Source organism: Haliaeetus albicilla, chromosome 3 (assembly GCF_947461875.1).
Source record: "Haliaeetus albicilla chromosome 3, bHalAlb1.1, whole genome shotgun sequence".
NCBI classification, from domain to species: domain Eukaryota; kingdom Metazoa; phylum Chordata; class Aves; order Accipitriformes; family Accipitridae; genus Haliaeetus; species Haliaeetus albicilla.
In genome coordinates this window covers 56,964,164-56,983,924 of record NC_091485.1, presented here as the reverse complement: position 1 = coordinate 56,983,924, position 19,761 = coordinate 56,964,164, and the positions used below count along the sequence as shown (strand labels likewise).

Genomic DNA, 19,761 nt, shown 5'->3' with positions numbered 1-19,761 from the left:
CCCATATATCTATACCCTATTGATCACCGTTTAGTGGAGGCTGCAGAAGGCCACAAAACTCCTCATCAGGTATCATAGTTCATGACAGCTTCTTACCCCAGTCCACATTCATTGGCACTTTCAAGCAAAAGTGCCACATGTTGAGAACTAGACTAGCTGCGACCCAAAAAGGTTTCCTTCTATAACTCTTGCTGCAGGGATAGTTAAAACTTGCTGTGGGGGTAGTGAAGTCTGACAGAGGAGTAGGACAAAGTGAAGGATGTTAGTAACTTAAGTCACTGCAGCAAGACTTATTACAATGTTGAGGGATTTACTAAAGAAAAAAATCTTAACAAGAATGACTGCATCTGAATAATTTATCAGCCTGAACCAAGTTTTACTGCAAGTCAAACTGTCCAAATTATTTAAAGCCTGAATCCTGAGAATTTCAAGAAAATACCTACCAAAACCCTCTGCCAACTCCAGAATAAGAACCAGTGTTTGCCAGTTACCTCATACTCTAAACATACAGGACACGATTATGGTATTTCACATACCACCAAGATAAATTTTGCTAAGCTTTTGCGAAGAGAGCTTTCTTAGTTAACAAAAGAAAACCCATACCAAAGAAAACTCTGAAATACAGATAAGACTATTTAAACAAATACAGCCACCTGAGCTGAAAAAAAGGATATCCCTTTCCTCTCCACAAGAATTATGGAAAAAGTTACTACCTCAAACTCCTTGTTACTTAAAAATAGGCTTATAAAGTTGAAGTATCAAAGTATATTCATACAGTAACTTAATTACAATATTAATTCTTTACTCAAGAAAAGGTGCGCTTAAAGAAAGTATCAAGCAAGCAAAAAGCTCAAGCCTTCCATTTTTCAATGGAGGGTAACAAGCATTTCCAATGTAAACTATGCACTAATTTCCATATCACAACAAAAAAAAAAGTATATGCATTCATCCATGCAGCTTCATGTACAGAAAGATGACCTACAGACTGCATTATAGAGTGCTATCTATAAAACATGTTATTTGGCAGTCCAACTCTTTTCCACCTTAAATGCCTTCCATCCATCATATACCACTGCTTCAACTCCATAAATGTTCAGCACTGTTCAAGTGTACAGCAGAAAGCTTATTCATTTTGTTATTCTTTAATTCTGATTAAAGTGCACCATGCAAAACATGAATAATTTGGATTGAAGGGGGGGAGTGGGTTGAGGTTTTGGGTTTGGGGGGGTTTTTTGTTTGTTTTTTGTTGTTGTTGTTGGATTTTTCTGCCTTTTTAAATTATTCTTACACTAAAGCAACTTTCTTCTAGGAAGAACACTGCTTTATAGAAGTGGACAAAGATGTGTCTGTTCAAAGCTATCTGTTTGACAGAATGCAGTGTAGTTTTGAAACTTGCAAATTTATTTCCCACTAAACTTTGACAGAGCAGACTGACCTGTAGTCAGATTCCAGGGGCTTCTGAGATTAGTAACGGCCATGCAGTCTACACACAAACACTTACATGGCCTCAGAAAAGACAGTTTATAGTCTCCAGCCCATCACACCAGGTTTTTCAAGTCAGTCTAAACCCTGAGTTTGGGCATTCCAGGTGAAAGGTATTTGGAAAGAGCTCTTGCACTTCCAGGATACTAATAAAAGGATTCTCCACGACCACTTGCCAGAAAGAGAACTGTTTTATTCTCAAGTGGGAATGAAAATTTTTTTTGCAAAATTTCTTATTTTCCCATAGAAGTAGAACTGCAGCTTTTGGGTTCACACTCATTATTGCTTTATGTAACTGTACTACTTACAAAACATTTTAAAGCAATTAATTACTGATTATTAAATAAACAGTAGTAAAAGAGCTAAGAAAATGTTTTCTTATGTGTAATTACATAACAGGTGAAAAAAACCCCAAGATCAAAGTAAAAAAACAGAACTGAAACGTTTTAGTTTCAGCAGCCAATTACTACAGGAAGACAAAATACTCAATACTTCTAATGAGTTCTGAGCTATGCCTTCCATCAGTAAGTTATGTATGATGTACACAGCAGCTAACAATTTTATAACTGTCAAAGAACTAAGAAACACCTAAAGAGAATGCAAATACCAGTTTAAGTCCATATCAGTAAACCTTCAAAAATCTGAAGTATTGCTTTTTGAAGTATTGCTTTTGGAACAGACAGTTCCGTTATCAGCTCCATGTGTATGACCTTTGCCGTATCGAACTGCCTCAGTCACCTGCTTGCATAATGGGAAAAATACTTACCTATTCCACAGAAGCTGTGAAGCTTCATACTTGCCAAGTACTGTGAGATTCTTGATGAAAGTTTCCTATATAAAATTAAACACCCATGCAACAAAATTAGGATTCTTCACCTGGTTTGCATTCTTTTTAGGAAAGCTTCCACCTAATGCAACACACCAGTCTAAAGTGGAAGTTAAAACACATCACTCCAAGACAAGCAGTACCGAGAACAAATTTTCAAATTCTGACAGAAAATTCCTGTTTGAAAGTAAAAATTCCATCATAAAATTACTGATTCCATCATAGCATTGCACAATTAAATAGATCCAAAACAGAGGAATTTTCTGCTGGATCCTTGTAGTGCACGAGACAAACCCACTGAGTGTGGGACTTGCCCTGAACAAAGACACTACAAAGAAAGATGTTTTAGTATCTGGAGATGGGGTTTAAACTACTGAAGAGGGCACCTGGAGACGTCTGCAGAGTGTGCGCAGTTCTTCGCTATTTAGAGCATCGATCCTGCGGTGATACTCAGCCACTGACACTACCTGAATATGGAGACAGGAAGACAATAATTCCACTGACAGTTGAAGAAAAGTAAAAAGGTAAGAAAGAAAAAAAGGGGAGGAGAGTTATGAAGGTAAAATGTGCAATGATAACAAACAAACAAGAAGTGCTAAAAGATGTTTGTTTCTGCAAGGACAATGCACATGTAGGTGACTTTAGACGTATGAGTAGACACAGCAAAATTACAAATTAAACACTCATGGCACTAGCATTCAGATATATCTCACTGCTCTAGGATGAATACAGAACTGATAAAGGAGTGCATAAAGTTACCAGTATCAGGATGCTAAATTAGAAGTCAATCTGAGTTGCATGCCTTAACTCAAACTCTTCCACACAAAGTCCTCTCAAACACTCTTTACACGCAGATTAATGAATCCTGTGAACCTGGTTTGCTTTCCCGGATAAAGACTAGAAGCAAACCTCAGGCTTCTCAGTAGGTTCTGACTCTTCTATCTGGCAGTGAAGATACAGTTAAAAGTCAAGGTAGCAGGACTAAAGTTTAATAACTCCCCAATACTACCTTACAATGTCTTTATCCTGGACTTTCTATTCACCTCCAAAGCTTCAGGAGCTGCTCATCTGCCAACACATTCACTCCAAATGGCACCTCTACTTTGGCAGGAGGTGTACAGTCAGGAAGCCTTTAGTCAGAAAGCTCTAGGACATGCTGCTCTGGTGCAACAAGCTGGCTAAAGGACTACAACAGTCATTTTGATGTAACTACAGCCAATAATGTGATTTTGAGAACAACTCAAAATCATCATTTGTATGAAAGCAGCTTAAAACAGCTGGTGGAGAGATTAAATGGATGTCCCATGTAGTAAGAGTGTATTAAAAACTTCTAGAGCCTACCACAGTGCAAAGGAAGATAACCACAAGTCCAGCAGCTCCCCATCTACCTGCCCCTACTACAAGGAGTTTGGCCAGATACTCGCCACTGTCCTGAGTACAGAGCCCACAGTCATGCATGACTGGCTCTTGAGCAGCGATGGTTCACTCTACCCCATGCAACTGCAAGGCAAGGAAAAAGGAATACTTGTGACATCCAGTTTTATTACTGAATAATCAGTAATTACTAGCACTCAATTTATTTCCACCATTTTCTACTGTTCTCTTAAAAATATCAAGAAAATTGTTGTAAATTGTATTGCTTTGTGCATTCTCAGAGTCAAGCAGCTATATACAGAGCTTTTAACAGTATTCCACCCAAGCATGTAAGTGATAGTGTAGTTTTATCCTTTTATTTCCTATGACAGTTCATTGCAAATTACATTGTTCACACCACCGGCACCTTATGAATGTAATCCTGAAAAGCAATAATGTGAGGACCCTTTAGCCTTGATGCTTCTTTAAGCTCAGCCCCTATCACAAGAGGCAGGAGTTAACTTAAAATGGGCCATAAATGTGTGGTTACTTATGGAGATTCTTGTAAACAAAACAAAACAAGCCCTAAACAAAAAAACCCCAAAACCAAAAAACCCACCAAACCCAAACACTCATCATCCCCAACACTGTTATATAGTTGCTGTTTCACATACCGGAATGGAGACAGTTTTATAGGCAATGCCATCTTGCCTTCACCCTGTCAAACACATACTCTATCACCGTCCCACACCTGGGAACTGCTGATTAACCCTTTTGGTGGGTGATCAAGATCTGACACACCTTTTCATATGCCGTGGGGGTGCCTGCATCCTCAGAACAGCGTGCACAAGGTGTTCTGATAAATTTCTTACCCAAGAGAAACAGGAATACTTTTCCAAGTATGTACACAATAATAGCTCCTTGGCATCCTGAACCCATTGCACACTGTCACATCGCAACTTTACATCTGTTTTGTGAACAAAAGCCTGCATAGTGGCAGACCATTGGTATGCAATGGCAAACATCATAAATAGCATGTCATAGAATGTCAAACTATCAACAGAAAAATTAAGGGCAAGGAAACCACCCTCTCAAACCAGTGCTTGTTTTAAGCATGCAGTCCATACTAAATTCTGTGAGTAAACCACAAGACAAACCGTCTCAAGGTCATCCACTCATCACTGAACTAGGCTTTAAATGAGTACATTAAAACATCTCAACAGTTCAGCTACTGTACCTGACCTTCTATAAAATGCTTACAGTTTAGGTCAACATGCTTTACTTTTGCTTTGCAGTAGACAAGATTATGTACTTCAAGATTCGTAGCTCAATTAATCATAATGTCATTTATGTTTAAGCCTACCGGCAACTACCTTCTACAATTTCATTCAGGAATTGATTTGAGATGTATCTTGAAAACAGCTAGCATTTTGTCCCTGCAAGGCTGGAGAGGGCTGTTTTGAAATATTAGTAGTATCATTAGTTAGAAGTTTATTCTGTTTTATAACCTGGTTTAATTCATAGTCTGCTTACGCTGTTTCCTTTTCCATCAAGATTTCTTCATTTTCCTTCTTTGTAGTCATATTAATCCCCTATTCTATTTCACCAAGCTAAATAAACCAGTGATTTTCTTCCCTTCCCTCCCTGCCCCTACGTCAGCTGTTTGTTCTCCTGATCACTCCAGGACCTACTTTCTACCTCGATTTCACTTTGAGCTTTCATTCTTTCGCACAGAACTTCATTAGTTTTTTCACCCAGCTTTAGGAATACCTGCAAAGCAAGGTCTTTCATTCATGAAAGACAAATGTAGTTTTGTATGCATCATATTGGACTGTGGTTTTCACTACAGAATGTTTCTTTGTAATAAAGTTCTTTCATTTTTGGGCAGGTAGCAGTGGATGCCATTTATCTGTATTTCACCAAGGCTTTTGATTCTATCTTATGGTAGCCTTACAGTCAAATCAGTTATGTATCAAATGCGTGAAGAACAAGGCTGAAAAACTAGCTGAAATGACATGGGATATATCCTTAGAGATCTAATAATACCTGCTCTATTCATAATAGCAACATTGATGAGAAAACATGGGATGAGTTATATGACTCTTGTAGCTTGAATGCCTTTGCGATTGACTCTCCAGACCATGCATATGTGAGTTAACCACTTAGCAGAACACACAACAGTTTTAGTAGTTAATGCAATAAGTCAAATTGAGGGTTTGCGTACTAATGATTCAACCAATCAAGAGGCTTAGGATTCTCCTTTTGGAAAAACTCATGTTTCTAAACCTTGTTTTTCTGAAAGTATGTCAGCGTACCTAACTCTTGCAACCTATGCTGGCATACACAGTGAGCAAAACAGAAATCAAAATTCCTAATATGGAATTTTTTTGTCCTTCAACAATACACATGAAAATGCAGTTACAATTGTTTGAATGTCCATGAAGGACAGTTTGCCATGCAGATGGTGACACATCAGCCCTTTCAGACACTGGTCATATCAGTCTGCTATATACAGGTGTAGACATGAAAACTGGTTGTGCCAGCGAGGCATTTCTCTGCCAGCTTAAAGCCACGAGTGACCAACACACACACACCTAATGCATGTTTGCTAACAGGGCAGTGTAACTGCCACCCTCAAACCAAGAACACCTAAACTTTCACAGTTAACGAGTAGCTGAAACTGTCTCCTTAGAGAAAGGGAGCATCTTATCAGAGCTGAACATCGCTTCTGAAAGATAAGAAAGGAGACTGTGTAGCGGTATAAGTGGTTCTCTTCAACATGTTATTTATACCCTCAATTAACTGAATATGAAATAAAAAGCAAATATTAAGAAAGAGAATGAGAGCTGAACAATTTTACTTTGAATCTTAATACATCTGTGTAAAGTCAGGTGAAGCTTCAGGAATGTTATTTCTTGAGAGTCAAAAAAAAAATTTCACCTTTAAAGTTCCAGGATATTTAATTGAAAAAAAATGAATGGCAATGTAATTTTCTTAGGCCATTTACAAAGTTACTGCAAAATATCAGTCCATCTCCAATTCATCAGTAAATGGGGAGGGGGAAGAAAGGATCAAACCCTTTCTAAAGGCTGTAAATATCTTCTGATGAAAATAAAAAGGTGCATTTGTGAACTGAATGCTGTTATGAATATTTTGAGAGAAAACACTAACTATTTTTCAGACAAATTTTGTTTCCTCCCAAAATGTTAGACACTGCTTGAGAGAAAGCAATATCGAAGAAGCAGTCTTTACCATCACAAATACGATTACCTGGGACATATTGATTACACTACAATAATGCATTAATACATGAGGTTTACCATATCCGATAAACAGTTTTAAGGTATCATTCTGAAAAAAACCCTAAGACTAATTTAATTTGGTTAATTTTTAATGAGTATGGCTGCAAAGCTAACCATTTCCTGTCTCGTGTGGTTTTCTGCCAATTCAGCTCCCTGTCACTCTACTGGTGACAAGAAAAGGAACGTACAAGAGCTTGCCATTTTAAGCAGAGGAAAGGGACTGGAGAGTCATAGCAGTCCCCTGAATTGGCTGGCACTGTGGTTCTTCCTCTCTTTCAATACCTTTAAAACTGGCCATCTTGGAACTGTATGGCACACCAAGGTGTTTTCCAGAGCAGGGACAGAAAAGCTGAGTATGTTACATGATAGCAACATTCTCCCTGTGATCAGTATTGTCCCCCCAGCAGGATGGACTGTTGAATATCTGCCTCAAAGTGCTCTAAGCCCACAGCAACTGTACCAAGCCATAATTAACATATACCAAAGACAAATTAAAACATCTGCAATAACCAGAATTAATAAATGAACTTGAGAAGAAAGCAATCAAAGCCTGCAGCACACAAAGTGTTACACCGAGTCCAGAAACCTTTATAACAAGCTTTTTTTCAAGATAGGAAAAATCACTATTTTGAGAGATATGATAAAGCCATCAAGAGAACTAAATTTACATGGGAAACATTAAACAAAGTTTAGGATGTTTGTGCAAAGAACTAAGAATTAGATTTATGAAAATTACTTTCTTAAAGAGGCAAGTCAGGCAACTTAACTCACTTTGTCCAAAGAAAAAAAGATCTGTAGCGGCATCACCAATAAAACCCAACTCTCTTGCAAAACAATTTAAGGAAGTTTCAGCACTAGCAAGCAGAGAAGCCAGAGGTTCAGTGCGTCTGGTGCCTGACCTCAAGCTGCCACTCCAGGAGAAGGCAGGCTGAACAAGGTTACATCTCAGTTCTGATAGTGCCATGCAGAGATCCTCTCAGGTATGACAAGAAAGTGCCATACATGCTTAGAAGTAGGTAACAATCACAGCCCAGCATGGAAACATTTGTCTCTTCCTTAATCAGAAAAAGGATCAACTAAGATCAACTTCAGATTGCACAGACCATTAAAAACATACAGAGAAAACATAAGCCTCTACTACTCATTTGTTTTCCTTCAGCTTATAATCGACCTTCTCAAATGTTCATCTGCTACTGTATTTTGACAGCATTTGTAGAGAGGCCTAGTATTTCACAATTATAAAAAATGTAAACAATGTAACACCTCATAATTAAATGGAAGATCTAGTCGAGGCATGATGCATAAAACCCCTAATTATTTAGGACAGTGGGTATGGCAAATAACTGCCATCAAGGAAATGTTCTAGGCTTAGTGATCAGTGTAAGAAAGTACTGGATTGCACTCTACTTTTTTATTTTTTAAAGATACTCAGATCATCAGTTCACTCTGTTACTCCAAAACAAAATTCAGTATGGAAAGCTGACTTTAAAAAGATCTTTGTAGCAAGCAGTATTATTGGATTGATGCAGCCTTACAGTTCTGACATCCATAAGGATGAAATACTAAATTCTCATCTTTCCCATGTAAGCCCCTATTATTATATCTCCATAACAGCCAAACTACAGCCATTAGCTTACCAACTACTGTTAACCAATAAATCAAGAACCTCAGAAGTCATGCAAGTCTCAAATCATTCAAGCTATTAAAACCAACACCACTTGAATTCCCTTTGCATAATATCTTAAGAATACGAAAGCCAAAGGTAAGTTTTCCTTGGTTTTGTCACCTTTGGCTATGCTGCCTATCAAAGCTCTGCAAAACATTCCAACAAGCATTCCCACAGAAGGCAATCCACCTTTTGTTCTCTTGCATTGTCTGATGTCTTTCATCTAAAGTGCTTTGACAGAAAGAATGGTTGCCTGCCTGCATTTTTGACATTCTAGAAACTTACTGGCATCTCTTGTGTTGCAGTACAATAAAGAGACACAGTAAATACCAAACAGATTTACTAAAACAAGTGGGAAGCCAACATTACTGGCTTTTTGAAGGGGAAGCATAATGTGTTGGTTAGTCACCAAAATTTTGATTTCTTATCCTGGGAAAGTATCAAACCCCTACAATGCTCAGCTCAAGTTTACTCTATCACTGTGAAAATAACAAAGGCCTTTCAAGTAAATAATCCAGGGTGATTTAGTTGCTTCAAGAAAGCATTCTTGTTTTATTATATCACTCTATTTGGTCCAGCAATTATGTTATTTCATGTCAGGAGGGTTTTCATCCAAATTTCAGAACAACCACTAATGAAACATTTAGTCAAAAACCTGTATTTCATATATGCTGCCAGTCTCTTTAATGCTTCCCACTTTGTCTTGCATAACAAAGAAGTAATGGTACCAATACTCTTTCCCTCTTTTGTATAAGAAGATTACACTTGCACATTAGCTTTATGATCATTCATTGAAGGAAAAAAAACCCCCAACTTCAAGAATAGAGCATGTCTTGTTGACATAGCAACATTTTAAAAATATTCCCATCTGTAGATACTTCTATACTCTTTTTTCTGATTTGACTTGTTTTACACATTAAAATAACCCGTTCTCTACTTCTCTCACAGCAGAGAAGATTCTCATACAGTCTTCTTCAGTTCAACCTCTTCTTAAGAGCTGACACCTATTGCTTTTATTAGCATAGTTGGACTCTGGCTAAAACAAAGTGTTGGTCCTAAGGGAAATATTGTAACAATTGATACTACTAATTTTTTAATTAGCTGGGCAAGATCTATCTGTGTATCTACATATATAAATATATTTAAAGAAAACATTCTTGGTAAACTTCAGATACCTTTTACACTGCTACAGGGTATGCTCAAATTACATTTGAGTTAATTTAGGAATTGCATCTTGATTCTATGTTCCATTGCCACAGAGGAAAATTAAGAGCCTATTATTTAAAAAATATTTTGTTAGTTAGGAACACACGTTTACAAAACAAGTTGTTGTCATGTGAGATTTTCATATGCTGCAAGTAGCCTGGCTACAAATAAAGATCAAAATAAAACCCAAAGTCAACAGCACCTCCAAAAGTATGCACCAAAATTCAGAAATCTAACTCTTAAAAAGATGGTAAAAAGCCTGTCACGGGCAGAGTCTGAATGAAAAATATCTTCCAGATCTACCAGCTGGTAAAAGCATAAAAATTACATTGTCAAAATCACTTCCTCCCTATCCCCAAGGTGTTACTGTTTTGCAAGTCTCACTGAGAACCACTTCCTTTACATACTACTACAAATACAAGCCTTTTTGGGGAAAACAACACTGAAAAAACAATACAGTTACTTTCATAAATCTAATAAACTGTAAAAACAGTGTTATTGGTCTCCCCTTTCATTATAAATGTGAGAGTGGGACTACAGCAGACTCATTTCCATCCATTTAGAAGTATTATCAGACCTTCATATGGTTGAATGACTTCTGAAAAGGTTTAATCAAACAGTAGCTTAGGAGATTTACACTTTTCTAATTAAATGCCAGTGTAAACTATTGTTCACAGTATTTAGCTATAAATCACATTTTTGTTGGAAATAAAAATAGCATTACTCCAAAAGGAAAAAAACCCAAACATTTTAAACCTGCTGAACCCCTCAATGCTCAAAGTAGTTTTTCTTATCTAATGCCAATGTAATACCAGCAATTAGGTTATGCACCGAAAAGTAATGAAAATTTGTGACTTAGCATCCTGTTTACACATTCAAAATTTAAACTTCCAGAAACTGTCTCTGCACCACAACATTACAGGAATGCAATAACAGAAATGAACATACTACACTGAAAATTACCAGAGCATATTTATGATTAACTGGCTGATGCTTTCTTCCCTTCTTCCCATACCAGAGACGAGACATTTCCCTTCTAAAATCAAAATGAGACTAAAAAAAGAAATAAAAATTAAAATAATAATAAAAAAAATTCATTCAAGGCTGTTTGAAAGCATTCTCTGTACCTGCTGTCAGTTCCAGGCACAGGCAGAGCCCCCACGATGGTGACAGAATAGTTTGCTAGACACACACATTTGACTGACATGGCAGGGAACAAATGAACGAGTGTACAGTAGGGGGATGTATCGCAAATGATGACGGTACAGAAGAAGAAAGGTTTCCTGTATTCAAGCGTGGTTGCAGAGCACTAGTTTGTTAAAAAGGCTAAAATATTTAAAGACACAGAAAACTTTTTAATTTTTTTTATACAATACTGAAGTATACAAAAAAAATCCCCAAGAACTGCTTGCAATATTCTGTTACACTATAATTGTTCATAAACAAGTTCTAATGGTAACAAACTTGCACTCAATATTAAAATAATAGTTTGTGTTACTTATGTTGACAACCATATATAAAACCTGTCAGTTATTTCTTACGAGTCCAGAACCAGTTAAAAGAGTGGTGAGTGAAGTTTTTTTAAAAAATATTCTTTTTAAAAAAGGTCTTAAAGCATTCGGGAACTGTTAGCTTCACAGTATTTTCAGTTTTGTAAGCAACAAGAAGAAAACGAATCCTTTTGTCTACAAGCTAAACTTGCTGTATGGGTTAAATGCTAGTCCCAACAATAAAGTATTTTTGGAATCATGATTTAATTTTTTTTCTTCTTAAGGAAGGATGTTTATTTAAACCAGTGTGTGCAGCAGTAATACACAGAGCAATCCTTTGAGAATTTCCTTGTAGTAGCACTTATGGGGCTTTTTTTTTTTTCCCCTCCCTCCTCCGAAAACATCCAGTGCTTTGAGTCCTGGGTAAAAGTATTAAATAGGCCAGTGCGGTGGCAGGCAGCATCACAACAACCTTAAAACATTGCTCACTCATGCTGTTGCACTGTGATCTAAAAGCCAAGATGCCCAAGCAGAGAAAACCGGTACCACAACTTGTACATAACTACACTGCATACTGTGCACTGAATGCCTCACCTTGCATGAGTATCTAACTCAACGTAAATCAGATAGATTTTACTAAAAAGGAAAACATTTCATCCTTCTCGGGAGCTGGTAACTCTAAAAATCAATTTGTTCCCATTTATGAAAATTATTAAGGTGGCAAGTAAGAACATTTTTATCACTGGGACATTGAGAGCTAGGGTTTAGGAAACTCAAATATATAATATTACACTAGATACACAGTCAAATGGTGTAATATTGAAACAATAAACCATACACCCGTTTATTTTATTTTATTTTTAATAATAAGCAAGCTTATACTGATGTAAAACAAGAACAGAAATATGGACAGCCTTAGAACCATTTCAAATGAGGCGATTTCAATCGATATAAAAAAATAAGATGAGCCACAACCTTCCCCCCTGCCCCGAGTCTGGCAAATCTTGAAAGAATGGAGAGTATGCAGAAAAACTATTTCAAACTATCTCTAGACATCCACATTCTAAGCGAAAAAGCGAAAGCTAGCCCCACAACTCTCTCCGCCACAGCCGATTTTAGCAGTCTTTTTTCCCCTCCCCCCACTTTTTCCCCCTCAGAAAAACCAAATTCGTCCCTAACACCAGCCAACACACCGTTTCTCCAAAACTAGGGGAGAAAGAAAAGAATCTGGGCCATCAGGCAATTTTTTATTCCAGAGCATTTAATCTTAAACGATTCAAACAACTTACTTGGATGTTTTTAGCTTCTCTCTAGATAAAACCGGCTCCTCCCACAGCTTCTCCAAAGGATTTTAAAAACTTGCTCAAAAGAAAAGGGAGCAATAAAGTTCTTAGACGTGACAACTCACTTTTTCACTTAGTTACAGTTGCAAAGTTAAAGGGGAATAAATGCACCAGTGACTCTGTCAGACCTCCTGCCAGTCTGTTTTGATGTTCGGACTGGCAGCGGCAGGAGCAGGAGCAGCAGCAGCAGCAGCAGCAGCAGCAGCAGCAGCAGCAGCAGCAGGAGCAGCAGGAGCAGCAGGAGCAGGAGCAGCAGCAGCAGCAGGAGCGCCCGCAGGCGGCAGCTGCCCTGCAGCTGGGAACATCTGCTGGAGGGGGAGGGCGGCGGGAGAGCCAGTGGGGCAGGAGAACCCCAGCACCACCACGGAACGCTGCCGCCCTCGAAGTGGCAAAAGCCTTCTCTTGTGACCGACCTCCACCCCGGCCCTCTAGCAGTCTTTTTTCCGAACTGGTGGAAGATATGTTTCTATCAGCCAAAGAAGCCCACACAAGAAGCTTGATCCCAAGGAGCCTCCCTTAATAAAAGATAAATAAAGTAAACTGTCCTTTTGTGCATTTGTGGGTTACACTGATCTGCTGATTTGAATCAGAACCTCATATCTTGTCGCTAATTAATATATGCCTTGTCATAAAGAGTTCTTAATTAAAAAGATTCCGGAGAGGAGTATCGGCTCAGACCCAACACGTGTGCAGAACACCACCAAACACTTAAGAGCATCCACCCATTTGCTACCTAGACAACAGAGCAAACCAAAATGTATCTAATTACACTGAATGATAATCTTGTTACTGTCATTCTTAGTTTTTAATCAAGCTAAATATCTCTACACAATCAATGTTGGAGGCAGAAGCCCACAGTCCTTTCAGTAACTGTTACTCACAATGTAGTTTCTTCTAATAAACTAATCTGCCTTAAAAAATATTAAAGTAGCAGCAGAGAAAAAGGAGAGTGCCAACAAATACAGGTACAACTTATGAAATGTCTTATTTCCACTCCAAATCAATTATCTGGTTTACACCTTTTGCCATACCAGATTTAAAGTTATCTGCTGACAAGATCTCGTAACCCTGAAACAGGATAGTAAGTACACTAACTCTCTCTAAACTTGAGCAGGAAGACTGGATGCCGGGTGTGAAAGAACATCTTCGCAGTTTGATTAGATGGTATTACTCTGTTTCTAGTAGCTAACACAGTGTCCCGGATACCACAGCAACAGAAGAGTTGTGATGCTGAATTCTACAATCCATATATTTAATATGCATGCTTTTTGAGCAATATTACGTTAGTAAAAAGTAATTTATTCCCTCTCAAGGGAGGGAGGTTTAGCCCAGAGAGATAGGGCGGCAGGGGCCATAATTACTCAGTTTCTTTAGAACTTGTTGTTGATTCCACATGAAGCAGCCATGTAGGTGACCGGGTTTTGTGATGAAAAGTCACAAATGTGGTGCAATGAAGATAAGCATCCCCAAGTATCTCCTGAGAAGACTATATATGAGGCATATGTATAAAATAAGATTATTCTCAGAATTTAAGACTCCAATTTCAGAAGCAGCCCTGAAAATTGAGTAAAACATAAATCACAGGAACCAGATTGTGTAAATCAAGTGCCTCGGTGCAATTCATAAGTCATTTGCATTGTTGACTGACAAAAAGAAAGCTTGTTTTTATTCTCTGTATTGGTTTGCCTGGGAACAAACAAATCAATAAGCAATGACAGTAGTTTCACTTTCAGTAGCCTATCTACTTGTTAGAATGTATTTTTAAAGAGACAAGATTGCTATTTAATTACATCTAACAGGAATGTTTCACAGATTATAATAAGAACTCCCATCACCAAAGAGCCCAAAAGAAAAAACTGAAAGCTGCCTCAAGCAGTGTTTAAAATAGTGTAGTTTCAATACGCGTTAGTATAATATGACAGAAAACAACTCCAGAATTATAAACTCTGTTATTTTAAAATTTAGAATAGCATTTTACAGCTCTGGTAAGAGATGTGCATCCTGTATGCTTAACCCTTGTATTATAGTTTTAGGACATAAGTTGCCAAAAATTTCAAAATTAGGAAGACACCTAATTTAGATGCTCAGGCCACCTAAATTGTCATCTTTGGAAGGAATCCCACTAGATGAAAGAAAGGCAGTTTCATATTTTGATGATATAAGGCATACAAAAGTCAGATTAATTAAGGTCTGGCTTATCTTTAATAAGAGGGAGACAACTTCTGTTTGGTACAAAAAGCCCTTCAGATGACTAAGAGTGCCAAGTTCAGGAGTAATGAAGTTAGAATGCAGTAAAAAAATAAAAAAGCCCCCCAAATCAGGTACTTGCTCCTATGCAAAACTAATACTTTTTCTTCTAGAACAACTGGATCTTCAGAGAAGTTGTTGCAGGTGAAGGTAACATGGGATTACAGATAACTGAAGTCTGATCCTTTTCCCCTTTACTGCTACAAGAAACACACTAAACAGTATAAAAGTCATCTCGTGTGGCATCCAGTGCAACAGGGACTGGCCCAACTTCTTAGTTAGCTGATAATGTTTCCATAAGAAAGTAAGTCTAATTTGAGAAGTCATCCTTTCTTTTCTTTCAACAGCTTAGGAGAAGGGGAAGGAAAAAAAAAAAAAAGGCAGTTTTCCATCCACAAAATTTTCCTCAGAATTTTCAAAGGTACACTGAAAGCCATTAAGAGACTCAAAAGCACAAGCTTTTTAGTTGAATGATTCTGCTTCAACTCTTAGCAGAGGGACTGACTGCCCCAGTTCTCTCTATTAGATACATGAAATAAGCATCAATTACAATTCCACATTCATGATTTCAACTACAGGACAGCTCCAAGTAAAGAAAACACCTGAATTTCATTTACAAGTTATAAATAGATTCCAAATAGATTAAGTAGAGAAAATAGAGCAAAGCAACAAATATCCCATGCATGAAGTTAAGAGAGTGCGCAATATTTGCTCAAGTTCATTGCAAAAGCAAGAATGAAAGTTACCAGCCTCTACAAAGGGCATTGCATTATGTTAATGGGCCCCAGAGTCTCTCTCTTCAATCACAAAAATTAATTTAACAGAAACATTTCTAAGTATTGCACATGACTGCTGAAATTCAAGAGCCTCTCATCCTCTGGTACAAGAGCAAAACCTACTAAACATGCTTGTTAATGCACAGCAACACATGCACAGTGACACGTCCAATTTCTTAATAGACAATGCATGATATAAAAACCAAACAATGATCTAGCTTATATACCCCATATACTATCATAAAGAGACAACCTTTCAAGAAACATATTGGAAAAATATTCTTATTTTGAGGGCTGTTAATGTGATGCATCTTTACACTTTGTGTGCAGTGTTTCATTCAAGAAGCCTACAACTTCCAGACTTCCTCTTCTCTCTGCTGACCCAGTATTATCCAGCTTGTCATACAGCATTACGATCATACCACATTTTAAAATGTGAGACACAAAAAGCAGCTGTTTCACTAGCATATGAGCACTAAGTGTAGAGTAGGGAATAGAAGCAAATTTTTAGAAAAAACATGATTAAGAATACAAAAGCTTAAGACAGCAGTGCATACTGAAATGGAAATGCCCATTTTAATATAGAAACGTTGTAGGTTACAGTCCTGATCCAATAAAGATCTTAAGCACCTACGTCCAATACTCCAATCTTGAAAAACCTTCTTCAGATGTTACCTGACCAGGAGACATAATCACTGTTTGTGACCTCCATGTTTCTACAAATACACAGAAATATAATTTCTAGACACTCCTGAAGTTACAGTTTTGTTAATGTTGCAGTGTTGAGTGTCTAACTCAAATACCATTTCAAGAAGGCAGAACTTCATTTGCAACTAATGGCTTCATCTAGTAAACATTTTCAAACCACGTCTAAAGTCCCAGCTGAAGTTCAGTTTCACAAGTGAGTATTACAGACTACTGCTTTCCAGAAGTATTGTATTTTCTACAGAAATCTAATATGCAAAATAAAGGCAATGATTATGAAATGCAAATCCAGTGAATCTGGGAAAAATCATTTGCAAATATCTATCAAGTCATGCTTTGTTTTGGAAGTCAACTTCTAGACAGCTTTATATCAAACTGATTTTCTGTATTTTCCAAACAACTTAAAAGCTACTGGAAACAATAATACAGATGAATTTCCAACTACTTTAAGACCTTCTTGCAGGTCCTAAGACAAGAAACTTCCCGTTTTCAAATATCTTGTGGATGAGTATTTAGATTTACGTGGACCTGAAGTATGACTCAATCCTGAATAATAGCAATAAATACAACCAAATGACAGGGGGAAATGGGGAGGGAAGGAAGAATCGACACTTTAAATAATTAATAATTATTCTAGTACAGAGCAATTCTTCTGCTTCCTTAACAGATTTCATGTTTAAATAGGAACTGATGTCCTTAACTGATTTCTTCACAAGTGCCCAAGATGAAATTTCTTCACCACCTCTGAAACATTTAGGTGTGGCCACACTCAGTAATTTTTTTTTTTTTTTTTTTGCATCAATACTCAGTCTGATGACCAGAAATCTGACCCATCAGCATAAATCCTGTATTTCCAATACTGCATGATGATAAAGACACTTAACAACTGTAACACCTAAGATATTGTTTTGATTGTTCTAGATTCAAATACGGAATCTAAAACTAGATTAGCAGTCTATGTCAATAAGTCATTATCACATAATGAAATAAAAAGTGCATTTATACACAAACAGTCAATATAACGGTGCATCCCAGTTTTCCAGCTGCCTATCAAAAACTTAACTACTTAAAGAATACAACAGACCAAGTCCCTTTACTGTTCAAGGAATGTCATTAACTTTGAGAATTAGCTTCACAAATCAACAGATGAAGCATTAAATGAGCAAATTAAGGTATTCTGGTCTCTAAAATTTCTTATCCTTCTCCCCCTCCCCGCCAAGAGACCAACTAGTCTTTTAGTTAGATACAAATAGAAGGTGCAAAAATTTTATGATAAAACTCACATGGGAAAGGCCAAATTGTGTCATTTCTCCTTTATGCACTAATGTTTCTTATCCAAGTCGTCACTTCCATTGTTTCCCCTCTAATGCCCTCCTCCCTTGTTAGAGCACAGCAGTTTCCTTTGTATCTAGCATTATTAAAACTGTAAAAACCTTGCTTGGAAAATTAGTTTCAGTTGTCCTTACTCCCCAGATACGATAAACTGATTCTCTAAAGATTTTAACTGAGGCACTGGAACAGGTTGCCCAGAGAAGTTGTGGATGCCCCATGCCTGCTCCCTGGAAGAGTCCAAGACCAGGCTGGATGGGGCTCTGAGCAACCTGGTCTAGTGGAAGGTGTCCCTGCCCATGGCAGGGGCATTGGAACTAGGCGATCTTTAAAGTCCCTTCCAACCCAAACCATTCTATGATTCCATGATTATTTACATGTGCATGCCAACTTCTGTAGAAAAATATTTGAGCTTATCAGCACACTTTATGTGCACACAAATTCAGTGGAAAGCTGATTTATCTCATTTAACTCTATACTAGATCCCTGATATGGTTAATGACTTTTACATGAGTACTGTTTTCCACGTCTTTTTCCTCCAGTGGTCAATTTCAAAATGCCACCTGTCACATCATACAGCAACAGCAGTGGAAACAAGCCCGTCAAGGTTTTACAATCCGTTTTAGGAAAATTATATTAGAATAACTGGATAACTGGAATTTCTGGGATTCATGAATCACAGAGATATCACTTACCACCACCACCTTCTTTTTTTTTTTTTTTTTTTTGAGAGTGCAGATTTTTTTTCCTGAATTAAAAAAGCTGAAGAGTCTGCAAGAAAGGTTATAGAAAATAATGCATACTAGGCAGCACTTAGAACCTTTCTTCAAGTTGTTCTATGATCAACTGTGGTTCATAATCTGTGCTCTGATCTGTCGGGGTTTTTTTTGTTTCTTTTAAAATATACAATGTATACAATATACACAATGGAATATACAATATATACAATGGAATAATATTTATGCTTTACAGGGAATGTCAACAACACTTCTTTTAGAAAAGCAATCTTTTATGCAGCCATAAGAAACTATTAGGCGTTATTTTATAGAAACAAGAAATAGCTGTGTTACTTGAAAACTCATTTCTCAACCAGGATTTGGATACTGTAGAATTCAAGCAGTTTTTCCTTTTCACTCATCTTAAACTTCTTTAAGCATAAGACCAATCCTATTAGCACTGCTTGAGGACCTATCCCTACTTTCAAATACTGTGATACCATGCCTTTATCAGCACAAGGTGACAACTCCTTAATGCTTTCAATCTGTGGTACTAATTGGCACCAAAATGATGTTAGTGCATTCAGCAGCTATCTAACAGCAAGCACCTTAACACTAAGTCATTAATTTCTACACACATTACTATATACACAACTTGAACTTAAAAAGGAAACAAAATTAGACCATAAAGTACCCATGGAAGTTGCTTCTGAGGCACTGCACAACAGAAACGGTCAGCTTGCTGTCAAATCTTGCCACATTTAGATGCAAGTACAGAATATGCTTTGGAGAAGGCATCTGTTTATTAACACACAGGTTTTTGAACAGTATTAATTATTTGTGCTAACAGATAAAGAAAGCCATTAGCGCTTGAACTAATACAAACTAAAAAAAGAATACCATGATAAATATACCTCTATATCCTCAAGGCTCAGTACAGATCGTAAAAAACCAAAAACAAACAAAAAAGCCCCCCACAAAACCCAAACCAGCCTCTTCTTTGGTGTATGCCCATTCACCTAAGTACCAGAAGGTAAAAGAGACATTTGAGGAAAACGGATGGGGATAACACCACCAAGAAACTAGCAGCACAGTTTCATTTCTTACATGATATATAAAATAAAATTCCTGTCTATTCATTTCTAGTGGACACCAGAGACAAGTCTTTAGCATGGACTGATCGTAAGTGAAAAAGTATCCTTTTCAGAGGGCTTTGCCTATGGGACAGGCAGAGGCCTCTCAGGAAGGCAGATACTGAGGAACATCATCAGCAACGGGAGCTCCGAGGTACCCCACCCAGAATTTGTTTTAAACTCTAAG

The 19,761-nt window shown here is 37.4% G+C and overlaps 1 protein-coding gene across 15 annotated transcripts in view; it reads right to left on the bottom strand.

The window, feature by feature from the left end:
- OXR1 (oxidation resistance 1) overlaps positions 1-19,761 on the bottom strand; it is a 302,655-nt gene that overhangs the window by 11,568 nt on the left and 271,326 nt on the right. For 11 of the 15 annotated variants that reach the window (XM_069779895.1, XM_069779893.1, XM_069779894.1 and 8 more), the window contains one exon: positions 2,695-2,775. The exons of 2 other annotated variants lie outside the window; for them this stretch is intronic. In XM_069779895.1, the coding sequence (XP_069635996.1) occupies positions 2,695-2,775 (81 nt within the window). Of the gene's footprint in view, positions 1-2,694; positions 2,776-10,798; positions 10,907-19,761 lie in introns of those variants that run through there. 2 more of the 15 variants (XM_009928708.2, XM_069779901.1) reach the window with 2 other exon arrangements.